This window comes from Erythrolamprus reginae, chromosome 3, assembly GCF_031021105.1.
Source record: "Erythrolamprus reginae isolate rEryReg1 chromosome 3, rEryReg1.hap1, whole genome shotgun sequence".
Lineage (NCBI taxonomy): Eukaryota > Metazoa > Chordata > Lepidosauria > Squamata > Dipsadidae > Erythrolamprus > Erythrolamprus reginae.
In genome coordinates, this window is record NC_091952.1 from 106,059,527 (window position 1) to 106,074,484 (window position 14,958).

At 37.5% G+C, this 14,958-nt stretch overlaps 1 protein-coding gene across 1 annotated transcript in view; it reads right to left on the reverse strand.

Annotated features, from left to right (window-relative positions):
• BRINP3 (BMP/retinoic acid inducible neural specific 3) overlaps positions 1 to 14,495 on the reverse strand; it is a 339,980-nt gene extending 325,485 nt beyond the window's left edge. Inside the window, exon 1 of the mRNA XM_070749010.1 lies at positions 14,210 to 14,495. Coding sequence (XP_070605111.1) covers positions 14,210 to 14,445 — 236 coding nt within the window. The 5' untranslated portion in view covers positions 14,446 to 14,495. The remainder of the gene's footprint in view (positions 1 to 14,209) is intronic.
• Between the last annotated feature and the right edge of the window lie 463 nt (positions 14,496 to 14,958).

Below are 14,958 nucleotides of genomic sequence, written 5' to 3' on the forward strand. Positions count from 1 at the left end.
CATTGCTAATCAACAAGTGAGTCGTGCTTGATTTTATGAGCTTTTTATCACAATTATTAAATGAATTGCTGCAGTTGCTATACGAATCACAGGTTCATTAAGCAAACCTAGTCTTTAAAGTTTGCTTTACAGAAGGTCGCTGGGAAGATCCCAAATATTGATAGTAATAGTACTTAGACCTTATATACTCTACTCATAGTAATTTACAGCACTCTTTAAGCAATTTACAGAGTCAGCATACTGACCCAAATACTCAGGGTCCTCATTTTTCCAATCTTGGATTAATGGAAGGCTGAGTAAGCTGGTCATGATCGAACTCCTGGCAGTGGGCAGAGTCAGTTTGCAATGCTGCATTCTAACCACTGCACCACCATGTGATCATTACATGAGCCTAGGTTGTTGCAACCACCATAAATACATGCCATGACCAAGCAGCCGAACTTTGATCATGTGACCATGAGCATACTGCAATGATTATACCAGCTGTAAATCACTTTTTGAACAGTTGTAAATAAATCAAGGTCAAAACAAAATAAAGTCACGGACCACTTGTAACAGGAGTCTGTTACAGAATGTGTACTCTTCTCTGTGATGTATTGGTCACTAAGCCCAACACTTATTATTTTCATAGCTCTTCTTGTGCTTTTCTGCTACACGAAATGCTCAGATAATGTGAGGAGGCATGTTCAGGGAGTACTAAGAAGGGATAATTAGAGCCTCTCTGAATGGCTCTATCTTGTGCAAACTTGATAGCTACTGCAGTACAAACAATTTGAAGCTTCTGCTGAGAATGTGAATTGAACCGAGTTCTGCCAGTAATATAGGTTGCATCTTATTGTCATGAGGAAAGTAGCTATTCCTTTCAAATAAAAGTTTTACGTTTTGCAACCATGTGTATGGAATGATTTTATAATATTGGATAATGTCAAAAAGTATTTGTTTGAAAAGATAAAAATCACAAAAGTTAAAGGCTATTGATAATAATTTTCTGCTGAACTGATGATAAATATAGGGAAGGTTGTTGAGTAGGTGGTATCTCCAACGGTTCTTGAATGAAGCCGATTATCTGAGCCCTCAATCGTCAGGATTCAGACCCGATTACAGCAAGGAAAGAGCTTTGGTCATGCTGAAGGATGATCTCTGGCGGACCCGGGATATGGGTTTATCCTCTCAGCGACTTTCTATATCATCAACCATGGTATCCTTCTGTGCCGGCTGGAGGGGTTAGGAGTGGGGGACACTGTTTTGTGGTGATTCACTTCCTACCTCTCCAGTCAGTCACAGTTGGTGTTAGAGAAGGTCAGAGGTCGACTCCTAGGTCCCTCCCTTGTAGAGTTCCTCAGGGGTCGGTCCTCTTCCCCCAGCTGCATAAAACCACTGGGTGAGATCATATGAGGGCAGGGGGTAAGTTCTATCAGTATGCTAACAATACTCAGCAATACATCTCTACCCCGTGTCCACTCAACGAAGCAGTAATGTGCCAGTGTCTGGAGACTGTTAGTTATTAACAGGCTCAGACTCAAGCTCAACAAGACGGAATGGCTATGGGTTCTGCCTCCCAAGGACACATCCACCAGTCCGTCCATCACCCTGTGTGTGTGTGTGTGTGGATCTTTGACCCCCTTAGAGAGGATCTGCAACTTGGGCATCCTTCTCAAGCCACAGCTGACCTTGGAACATCATCTGTTGGCTGTGGCGAGGGGGATGTTTGCCCAGGTCCACCTGGTGCACCAGTTGCGGTCCTATTTGGACAAGGAGTCTCTACTCACAGTCACTCATGCCCTTATCAACTTGAGGTTTAACTACTGCAATGTTCTCTACATGGGGCTACCTCTGAAGAGTGTTCAGAAACTTCAAATCATGCAAAATGAAGCCACATGAGCGATTATGGGCCTTCCAAGGCATGCCCATATCTCTCCAGTACTCCGCGGACTGCATTGGTTGCAGATTGGTTTCCGGACACAATTAAAAGTGTTGGTTATGACCTATAAAGCCCTACATGGAGACAGGGGCAGCACATAAATCAAATAAATGAATGAATGAATGAATAAATCCTTTTGCCCAGCATTCCTTTAAACTGCTTAGAGAGCACTGTGAAGCGGTATATAAGCCTTAGTGCAATTGCTATTTATGAACTTTTGCTTATGAAAGCTGAACTAAATAACTAAGTTGGGAACTGTATATACATGTTTATCCAGGAGATCAGAGCCTATTCAAATATTTTGCCTTCTTCCTATGATCTTAAAACTACTGTGGAAAAAAAAGAAAGAAGTGTGAAAATTAAAGCTGTTTTCCCTAGGTAATGCAGATCAGCAGACTATATACTTGTAGAGATATTTTTGGTCTGCAGTCTTTTGGTTGAACAGGTTGTTTACTCAGAAGTAAACCCCATTGGTTTGAATGAAGTTTATTTCCAGCAAATATGTGTAGGAACAATGTGTGAAAAGTACTGAGACTTCCTGTTCTGCACAAAGCTTGAATAAAACCAAGATTATTCCACAGAATTGTAGCACTGTTATTTGTAAAATGACAGATGGCATAACTGCAATAAAGATCTTACAGCCTTGGTTACATTTAAGCCAAAACTGACCCTCCTGAGTCTGAAAAAAAATGAAAAAGAAAAACATCTTTGTGGAAACAAAAAAAATGTTCTGAATAACTGTTTCCTCTGCCAAAAATGTCTGCCCTTATTAACTTCTCTGGCAACTTAAAAGATAGAACAGACAGTGTATTTAAAAGCAAATGAAAGGAAACTGTAAACAAGGGTGATGTTTCACATCTAAAATCCTCAGACAAGCTGCAATAATGATCCCGTTTCACATTTTGCCTCTCTTCAGTCTGTTGAGAATAGGCAAAATCTGTAATTATTTTAAATAAATGTGGATACAACAGAGGATCACATATCCCTCCATCTAGGGGGCTATCCCATTATGAATTTTAAAATTTTAAAATTATTCTTGATACTAAAATGCTTTAAAAATACATGTGCATGTATATTCCATTGGCAAGCTGTTTTGCCCTACTCTGATTTAAGATTAAAATGTAATTAATATGAAATGCTGACTATAACTCCAATCCTTAATATAAACTAGCCACCTCTAGTGCTCCATAAGGAATTACAACATTTAGGATTGAGGTATTATATAGGAAAAGAGGAGGGGGGAAATGAACACAACTTGTTACTAAAGTTGAAATTTATATGAGAAAGTTACCCTTTTTAACGGTAGCCAAAAGCAATTTACAGATTGATGAAAAATTGGTTTAAAAGAAAATAAAGCAGACTAGATTGTTTTAGCCTTTTATTCTATAACTGAAAATGTTCTAGTGAAAGCTAAACAAGTTTCTTTGCAGCATATTTACAACTTTCATTCTCACAGTGGCCCCATAAATAGAATACAATCCAATCAGCTACTGAGGTTAGTGGTTTCTCAGCAGAGGTTCAAGAACATTAAAAACACTAATGTGTACTAAACCTGAGTCTCCACACAGTTTAGGTTCCTGTGAGAAACCATCAAGCTTATGAAGCGATTTTATTTCTTCTCCCTTCTGTTACATTCCATGTCCTCTCATATCCAGCCTCAGTGATAGAAACCATTATTTTCTTCTGGTTTTTTTTAATTTCATTTTTATTCTTTTTTTAAAAAAAAATTGTCACTGTAAACTCATAGAATGCCAACAGAATTTAAGGAATAATCTGGGGAAGGGGGGCGGGGTCTCGTGACTGCAGCACTGGGATATTTCCCTCTCTCCTGGGAAATGTCCCCAAGTTGCATTGCCCAGGAGTTCTGGTCCTTTTGGACCAGAACGGATTTCTCCTGCAGGGAGAGTGATGCTTGGGACGCTGCCAGGGGCCGGCATGCCCCGCTGGGCGAACTGGCTTGTCTCGCACCGGTAAAGCCAGACAGGCAGCCATGCCTGTTCCGACACAGCTGCAGATTACCCAATGCCAGGAGGATAGCCGAATGATTCCATCTGGAAAGAGAATTGAAAGACTTACTTGCAGAGGGGAAGCAGAGATTTTCTGTCTAGGATGGTAAGCAGAGAATGCCTGAATGGGATTTTAGACCTTTGTTTCTTGCTTGGTTGCTGGACAGTGTTAAAGTGGCCTGAGATTGAAGAAGGCAGCTAACTATGCAACGTGGCATTTCAGCGAAAGTTTTTAAAATAACGAAATTGCCCATAATTTGGATTATTTTCAACTACCTAATTGATTCTCTTTGAAATTCACCTCTTGGAATTTGAAATTTTTAACTTTCGTTTTGGAATCCTTATCTTTCCTTTTCTCTATAAACAAAGAACATTTTAAAACAGGAAGTACAAACAAGAAGCTACAGTAAAAGAGTCATTTAAAGCTATTCAGAGAAGGGCTACCTAGAGAAGACTTGGAGAATTGAATCATCTATCAACATTGTGTGGCCAGAGGAAATATAGCAGTTTGCTACTGGTTTAAAATATAGTATTCTAGAGAAGAATGACCAGTCAATGCATTAAGGAAGTCAACGTTCAAGATAAAATTATTTGAACTGAATTAACTGATTTGAATTTATTCGATTTAATTGGACTGATTGATTTGACTGAAATTACACTTGTCATAGGTTTAAAGACAGTGTTCTTGCCGTGGGAAGACTGATCAACTAAACCCATGGAAGGAAGATAATGTTCAAGATGAAATTACTTGAACTGAATTAAACTGATTTGAACGGATTTGATCTAATTGGACTGATTGATTTGACTGAAATTACATTTGGACCGTCTGATCTGACTGAAGTTACATTGAATAATATAAATTGAAATTAAATACTTTTAAGAATTAATTTTTTTAAGAAAATTAAAATTAAAATACATGTAAGAATATTCAAAAGTTACTAAAAAATATTAGCACCTTTTTTTCTCTTTTCTCTATTCTTACAAAGTTATAAATTACAAAAAGAATTGAGTATACTTAATGAATTGGATTTTTTAATATTTTAATCTTATGGGAGCTTATATATATGTACAAATATACAAGCAAGTGATATAAAGTGTAAAATGGAAGAATTTTAAAAGAGGACAAAATTAAATGGCTTATAAATGAAAAAATTGAAAATAGCTTTGATTAATGCGCATAATATAGATGAGCTATTTGGTAATGATTATGATTATCTTTGGATGACATTTTTTCTATTTTCTTCTTAGCTTTTCTTTCTCTCTTTTTATTTTATTATTCTGATTGATTGAATTATAAATTGCTTATTTGATTTATGGTGATAAATAAAGTGGGAGGAAGGGGAAAAGATAAGGGAGGAGAGTTACAATAACAGGAGTAGGATTAATATGGAATAATAACTAGCACCAATTATGTTAGGTATTATATAGGAAAGGCAGATGAAACAACAAAGAGTTAAATCAATAGATTAGGGAACATTATCACTTAGTTCGATAGTGGAAGACATTTAGAATTAGGGATAATATATAGATTAGGGAAATATATAGATTAGAGAAGATTATGACACTGCATTTAGCAGTGAAAACAATTAGAATAGGGAAGATTATTGCACTGATATGACAGTGACACATAGATTAGGGAAGATTAGGGCATGGGGTGAGGTATCATCAATATGCTGATGATACCCAGTTATACATCTCCACCCCATGTCCAGTCAGCGAAGCAGTGGAAGTGATGTGCCAGTGCCTGGAAGCTGTTGGGGTCTGGATGGGTGTCAACAAGCTCAAACTCAACCCCGACAAGAAGGAGTGGCTGTGGGTTTTGCCTCCCAAGGACAACCCCATCTGTCCGTCCATTACCCTGGGGGACTGAATTATTGCCCCCCTCGGAGAGGGTCTGCAACCTGGGCATCCTCCTCGATCCACAGCTAACATTGGAACATCATCTTTCGGCTGTGGCAAGGAGGGCGTCTATTTGGACAGGGAGTCATTGCTCACAGTCGCTCATGCCCTCATCACCTCGAGGTTCAACTACTGCAACAGGGAGCTACTTTTGAAAAGTGTTCAGAAACTTCAGATCGTGCAGAATGCGGCCGCGAGAGCTATTGTGAGGTTGTGGATTGTTTTTATATTAAGGGTTTTAAATTGTTTTAAGTATTGGATTTGTACTGTTTTTGTTGTGAGCTACTCCGAGTCCTCGGAGAGGGGTGGCATACAAATCTAATTAATAATAATAATAATAATAATAATAATAATAATAATAATAATAACACCTAGGTTCGTCCACATCTCTCCAACACTCCATCGCTTGCATTGGTCACAATTCAAAGTGTTGGTAATGACCTATAAAGCCCTACATGGCATCGGACTAGAATACCTCCGGGACTGTCTTCTGCCGCATGAATCCCAGCGACCAATAAGGTCCTACAGAGTTGGCTTTCTCCGGGTCCCATCGACTAAACAATGTCATCTGGCAGGACCCAGGAGAAGAGCCTTCTCTGTGGCGGCCCCAGCCCTCTGGAATCAACTCCCCCCAGAGATCAGAACTGCCCCCACCATCCTTGTCTTTCGTAAATTGCTTAAGACCCACCTATATCGCCAGGCATGGGGGAATTGAGACATCTCCCCCAGACTTATATAGTTTTATGTATGGTATGTTTGTGTTGTATGGGGTTTTTTTAATGATGGGGTTTTAGATGCTTTCTTTTAAATATTAGATTTGTTACATTATCACATTGTTATTATTATTGTTGTGAGCCGCCCCGATTCTGCAGAGAGGGGAAGCATACAAATCTAATAAAGTATTATTATTAATTATTATTATTATTATTATTATTATTATTATTATTAAGCTGGGATTGGCAGCGGGGTTTATAGACTAGGGAAGATCACACTAAAACGGCAGTGGAAAATATCTAGATTAGGGAAGAATATTAATATTTTGGGTTTTTTTTAATAGAAGATACTTTTTGCATAAAATAATGGAGTAACAATGATATATATTTATTTTTATTTGTTAAAGTAGAAATGATTTACTGATATACTGAAAGAAGTGAAATAAATGAATTCAGTAGGAAATGTATTTTAAAATTTGTAATAACAACCCTTCCTCCTATGTCTATAGATTAAGATATAATATGAATAGTGTACAGTATTTCCTTTTCTTATTCTTTTCTGCTCTTCTTTTTTCTTTCCTTTTCTCTTTTACTCTTTTTTTCCCTTTCTTTACTGGGCTTTTAAAGAGATGTAAATTTAGATATTTTCTATTGTTAAGGGCAGTTATGATAAAATGAAGGTTTTTTTAAAAAATGAAAGTAGGAATGTGTTTTCTAAGAACGCTAGAAAGGGGCTGAAACACGATGGCATAGTTAGGAAAAACAGCAAACAGCCAAGATAAATTTAGATAGCTATAGCACTTTAAATATAAATGAAAGCGAAGAACATTATCTAAAATCCGGATGATAGCATTTGGAAAGGAGGTGGCACAGGATGAATGATATATACCAGAAATAATTGGATAAATAATTAGAAAAATTTGATTAATTTGACTAAGAAATTGGCATTTGATATTGTATTGTACTATACAGTGATACCTTGTCTTACAAACTTAATTGGTTCCGGGACGAGGTTCTTAAGATGAAAAGTTTGTAAGATGAAACAATGTTTCCCATAGGAATCAATGGAAAGGTGATTAATGCGTGCAAGCCCAAAATTCACCCCTTTTGCCACCTGAAGCGTTGGTTTTTGCGCTGCTGTGATTCCCCTGAGGTTCCCTTCCATGGGAAACCCCACCTCCGGACTTCCATTGCCAGTGAAGCGCCCGTTTTTGCACTGCTGGATTCCCCTGGTGGGATTCCCCTGCAGCATCACAAAACACGGAAGTGCAAAAACGGGTGCTTCGCTGGCAAAGGAAGTCCAGAGCCAGGGCATCTCAGCAGCGGCGGCATGCTTGTAAGGTGAAAATAGTTTGTAAGAAGAGGCAAAAAAAATCTTAAACCCCGGGTTTGTATCTCGAAAAGTTTGTATGACGAGGCGTTTGTAAGATGAGGTATCACTGTATTTTAATTTGAGGTATGTAAATTGGAACCTCTGTAAGGTGTGAAAAACAATAAAAAAATTATATCCCCCCCCCCCAAAAAAAAAGAATTTAAGGAATAATCTGAATAATAAGAGGGATTATCTGGATACTTTTTGATCAGAATTTAGACCTGGCTATGGGCAGAAACTATTTTGATTATGCTTTGATTATGACTACTGACCTGGACAGGATGGCACTACTGCTTTCAATTTCATAAAATGTGATATCTTCTGGATTAACTTAGAGTAGGGGTATGCAGTTGGCTCTTCTATGACATGTGGACTTCAACTCCCAGAATTCCTAAATTAGCATGATTGGCTCAGGAATTCTGGGAGTTGAAGTCCACAAGTCATAGAAGAGCCAACTTTGCCTACCCCTGTCTTAGAGAGTTGGGGGTGATTCCTTTCCTTTCCTTGAAGTTGATTTTAGCAAGTTATGACTGGGGAAGGGAAGTTCTGCCCTCGTATCATATTATGCAGAGTGCAAAAGGGTTCAGTACTCATTTTTAATATCTAGGTGTGACTGGTGAATGAGCTCACCCATCACCATGGGTTGAGGTATCATCAGCATACATCACAGCCTCTGGCATATTAGATGATGCCATTAACATCTCACCATTGTGTCTAGAAGCTGTGAGATTCTGGATGAGAATCCATAGGCTTCTAGTGAACCTTGGTAAGATTGAGTGGCTCTGAGTTGGGGCGTACCAGGTATAAAACGATTCTGAATGGGATTGCACTGTCCCAGACAGATCTAATGTGTGTCTTCTTCTGAACACACAACTCCAATTCAACAAGCAAGTGGCAGTTTACACAGCTTTGGGTTGTGCACCAATTGTGCCCATTTGTGGATTGGAAGCTCTCTTCACAGTCATGAATGCCCTAGTCACTTTCAGATTGTAATTCACTGTACATAGGGCTGCCTTGAAGAATATCCAGGAGCTTCATCTGATACAAAATGCAACAACATAGGCAGTTATGTGAGCTTCTATGTCAGCTCATATTACATTTCTACTTATTATTATAAGTAACTGTGTTCTCTTTGCTGATGATGTTAAACTATTCAGCATCACCGACAATATTTCTACCCTTTAGAAAGATGTAGACAGAGCTGGGCTACTGCCCAAACATTGGGGTAGTAAAAATGGAGCTCCACCCCAGAGCACCCAATTTGCACTGTAAGATGTTGAAAGAACGTGCTGGGCATCCTGCTTAAGCCACGCCCACAGTGTGGTAGTAAAAATTTTGGTAGCCCTTCACTGGATGTAGACCATGTATCACAATGGTTTGATAACTGACAACTTCAAATCTGAACCAATAAATGCTCTGTCTTACATATTGGAAAAAAGAATCAGAACACAAAATACAAACTTGGAGGACACAGCCTTGTAAATGACCCTCACTCTCTTAAGAACCTTGGAGTACTCATATCTAATGATCTAAGTGACAGAGTCAATTGTAACAACATTGCCAAAAAGGCACTAAGAGTTGTTAACCTAATCTTGCATAGCTTCTTCTCTAGCAATATTAAACTGCTAACCAGAGCAAACATTTGCCAGACCATTCCTCAAATACAGCTCACCTGTCTGGAATCTGCATTGCATATTGGACATGAATACAATTGAATGAGGCCAGAGATATTTCATGAGAAGAGTTCTCCACTCCCCTGATTGTAATAGAATATCTTATGCCACCAAACATTGGACCTAGACAACCTAGAACTTCACCACCTTCAATCCAACATAAACACAATACATAAAATTATCCACTACAATCTTTCCTGTCAATGAATAATTCATCTTCAACCAAAACAATACATGAGCACACAATAGACACAAACGTATGGTAAACCTCTCCAAACTCAATTGCAGAAAATATGACTTCAGCAACAGAGTTGTCAATGCCTGGAATGCACTACCTGACTCTGGTTTCTTCCCAAAATCTTTAACCTTAGACTGTCTACAGTTCACCTCACCCCATTTCTAAGAGGTCTGTAAAGGGCAAAAATAAGTGCATCATCGTGCCTACCTCCCCTGTCCTACTGTCCAAATTTACCTATATCTACTTGCTTTTGTTTATGTTTATACCATACCTATTATCTTGTACATGTTTTGACAAATAAATAAATAAATTAAACATTCTCCTCATTTGGAGTGAGATTAGCTCTGTTCATTGTAATGGTCTGGAAGACCTATGCTATCAGTTCCTGGAACTCCCAGGGAACTGGAACTGAAAACTTGTTCAGATGTTTCTGCATTGAGCTGGATGTGCTTGCTCTCTACTTGGAATCTTTTTAATTTTTATCACTTCCAGTTTTACATTTCAAATGTCTATTTTTATATATGGGGGTTTTTTTGTACCCCATCGGATTCATTTGCCATGAAATGGGCACGTAAATTATGACAAAGAGAGAAAGAGGCTTGGATGGATGGATGGATGGATGGATGGATGGATGGATGGATGGATGGATGGATGGATGGATATAGAATCAAATAATCAAATAAATAAATAGAGACATGGAAAGAGACAGACCTGTTTCTTTTCAACAAATCTTATCATATTTGATAGTATTTTGGTTGTACTATTGGTAGGAAAGTATTCATATTTCTAATTTTAATATATGAGATTAGTATGATTTTGGCCACGTTATGCCCAAGGGAGTTGCATACTCCCTTTCTCCTCAATAGTCATGTAGTATAATTTGTGATCTAGCCATTATAGGACATTAGCCCTGTGGACTTTGAGTCAAATTGTTTCAAGGGATTCATTAAATTGATGTTTGTATTATTCTCTCTGCATTGCTCTGCATAAAATAGATTCATATGATCTGAAGAGAAACCAGATTATCAAAATAGAGGTAAATAGGATGGGGGAAAGACAGCACATCAATTTCCAGCTTCTCCATCAAAAAGCCTAGAAAGAAGATGTGATTAATTAAAACAGAAAATACCTTATTTCAACTTTAAAATAAATAAATAAATAATTTACTGCTACGCCTTTTAAAGATCTGCCTGGCCTTACTGTGTATATGAATGTTTGCATGGATGGCTTTATTATTCTGTTCACATCCTGGAGGCTTTACCTTGTCATTGTGCATTCTTCCTTTCTTGTGTAATCTATGTCAAAGCACCTTACCTTTGCTTTGTGGTCCTGAGGCTTCATTTTAGTCACTACTACAGTCTGAACATTTTTCAGAGTGACAGATTCTTGTTACTGTGGTTTTAAACTGATTATTCCTTGTAGACTCATTGTGTCATAATTAAAATTAAATTTTTTAGTTGGGTGGTTCTTCTACAGTGGATTGGTACTTGTTTTACCCTCACAATAAAATTGTCATTCTACATTCACATCAAGTATTTGTTGATGAACCAAGGATCTTCTAACATTAAATGTCCCCACATTAGTTCCCACATTAAATATATTTTTTTGGGGAAAAAAATATTACGCTGTGTAATATATTATGCATTAGATAGCATCATGGGGTTGCTGTTATTAAGGAAAATTCAGCCTTAACTTTATCAACCATTAAAGTTTTCTGAGAGCTTTATCATAGTTCATTGGAAAACAATACAAAAATAATTAGAATGCAGTAAGTTTTATTGGGATCAATTAAAATGTCAATACTTTCCAGTTGACCTTAATGAAACCTAGAACTTGCACTAAATGTAGCCTAATTTAATTTGCATAATATTCTTGCAAATCATTTTGAAGTTTATGCAAATGATTACTTTTTAAAAATCATTCCAACCTACAATACACTGGAATTCTATACTGTATATTTTTTTTGTACCTGAAGGATATTTTTGTATTTGAATACACATATGACACCAATACCTCTTATGTACTGAAAGCAGAAGTGATAAAATCAGTACTTATGTATTATATTTTGTTGCCTTTTGTTGGCCATTATAAAACAAAAACCAATACACTGAATCAATCTGTACATATGTTGTTCTGGTTATTCTTCTCTCTTCCCTTATAGCATTGACAACTTGATTTTAAAACACAATAAATAAAAATATAATAAAACACAATATATTGATTGCTCCCTATATGTCCCAAATCCATATTTTAGAACCATGTTCAATGTAGACTTATTAATGTTTCTGCCTACAGCAAAAGCATCTAAAACCGAATTGACCTGCAACACAGTGCCCTCTGGTGCATTAAAAAAAGCAAAAGCAAAGGAATATAAATCTTTAGAACATGAAAACAATCAACAATCCTCTTCCTAAGTGTATATTTGAGGAGCAGGTATGATTTGCATGTGAACATAGATAGCACAGATGGACTGAGTTTTCTCCCACTTCTTATGAAGAAAATGCTGGAAACATTCAACAACAAAACAATTCACAGCATATGAATGACCACCTGTTCAAATGACTTCAAGACCATGAAGAAGCCAGGAAATATCAATCAATCAGTTTCTTTCATAAACAATCTATTTTTTTAAAAAAAAAGATTCTAAAGAGTCACAATACCGGTTTTCATCAATAATTAAAACATTTTGTTAACTATAGTTTCTATTTTATCCCATTGGTGGAGTTTTCTTACCTTCCTCTTTTCAATATAAGGAACATTTCAGAAACTAAATGGAAATCCATAAAACCTTTTTCTAATATGTACCATCATTTTCAATGTGCAAACTCTCATCCTCCCAGGCTGAAGGAATGGCATTAATAATGTTTACATTTTGTGAGTATATATCATTATGCCTAAAATTTCCTTATTCTGTTTTATCCCCCTAATCCAAAGGTGCGTTTCTCCCGGTTTGGACCAGTTCACTCAAACTGCTAACAACCCACTGGTGATGTCACAATGATGTCATGGAACCGGTTTGGTCAGTGCAAGTCCATGGGGCACCACCATCTTTTAAAAAAAATTGGGGTGGGGATTCCCAGGTTTTTTTCCTTCTGTGCATGCATCACCATCTTGTTTTCCAGCATTGCGCATGTGTTGTCATCTTGTTTTTGGCTTTTTGGGGGGAGGGATTTTTGGGATTATTTTGCATTGTGTATGCACACGCAAAGTGCACATGTGCCTACGAGGCATGCCCACGAGGAGGGCGGATGCAGGAGGAAGCAAACCAGCAGCAAAGTAAGTTAGAGCCCACCCCCTGCCCAAATCCATGCTTTAACAGGTGATGTGTAAAAGACTAGCCTATGACAAGTGACCTTTACTCATAATGTATTCTAAAACAAGAAATCTATCCTCCCTTTCTATCCAACTTGCAATCAACCAAGTAAGGTATACTGTCCAGACCTTCAAACCTGGGACTGATGTCCGCTATTATTGCCTCACTTAAATTAAATTAAATTGGAAGCTATTTAAGTACTGAAACATTTTCTTGATGCTAATAATAAATTGCCACACAATAGATTAGAGTATAATAGGATAATCGATGCATCTTATTCCACATGTTTAGGGGTGAACTTTAGATAGAAGATGATAGGGATTGTAATCTTACATATTTCAAAGAAACCATGCTGAGAAAGGCTAGTTTGTTCTGACAGACAATTCTGAAGGTTTTTAACAAGCTTTGGTAACTTTGAAAGCAATGAAATGGTATTTCTAGCATGAATGCATTAATATTTTATTGTATTTTATTTATAATTATTATTTATCAAAAATACTGCAGAAAGTGGGTAAGGAAATTTACATCCCTGCCTTGATGTTCCAACAAGAGCATGTTTCTCTAAAGAAACTATTTTTAATGTTTAAAAATAACTTCAAAAAACTATTTGCAATTCAGATAAAGCCTCCACTGATACCAACAGGAATGTGGCTCTATCTCAGAGACATTAGGGAACAAGTGTGGACATGTCCTTCACTTTTGAAGTATGACTTTTCTCTAGTATCATGTATTTTCTGCAAAGATAAGTACATGGAAAAAAATAAGAAATATAACCCTAACCCTAATCAAAAGTAGATTAGGAATTAAAATTAACTTTTTCCAGCAATTCATGAAACTCAGTCAACATTTGTGATCAACTTCAACAATGTCTTCATTCCACCTCTTAATCCTCCATCAATCTAGTTCTCAAGAAGCCCCAGTTCTGAATAGAATCTTGGCAGAGTTTTATAATGACCACAGACCACTGACTTCTTATATTCATGTTTCTCCCTTTTCCTACAAGAGTTGACGCACTATTAAGATATAGCTTTCCCGAAGCTTCACAGTGCCTTTGTGATCCCAAATGCTTCATACCTGTAAATCTTGTATCTTGTGCTAAATCCCTGTCGGCTTCTGTCCACAAAATCTGTGTATTCCTGGGAGCGATGGAAGGGTCCCTTATCAGAGAGAAGCCAGTCGAAGGGGCTTGTGGCATGCTGATCTGAACCAGCAGCAACCGCTAAAACCCAGCAATGAAGACTCAGGGCTATCCACTCCCATAGAGCCATCAGAGAGAACAATTCAGCACCAGCACTGCATCGCCATATCATGCTTCCGCTGGGGACTTAGAGTCTTCATTCTCTTAGCTGTCCCTTCACACCTACATAAAACAAAAAAGGAAAATATATCAGTTCACTTTGATCATATTTGTCAAGCACTCCTCCTGAAAGAAACTGTTGTCAAATGGCTAGGAACAGGAGAGCAGTAGTAAGGGGGAGAACCTTTATTCTGTCTTGCTCCTGTGCCTGCATCTGCATCAGTGCATTATGGTTGTATAGGCATAAGGAAATGTGTGAGATAACAGTGTAAGTAAATGTCTTGAACCTGTGGAAATGTCTGCACATTTGCATTTGTATGCAAGCAGAGACTGGCAGAAATGAAGTGCCAGATGGGAAAAAAATGACTTATTTTATTTCTTTCTACCTACCTACCTACCTACCTACCTATCCATCCATCCATCCATCCACACACCTACCTACCTACCTATCTATCTTATGTCTATTGCAGTAATCTAAAATATTAGTAGTATTTATTGCTTAGAATACCACTTCTATTAATCTTGA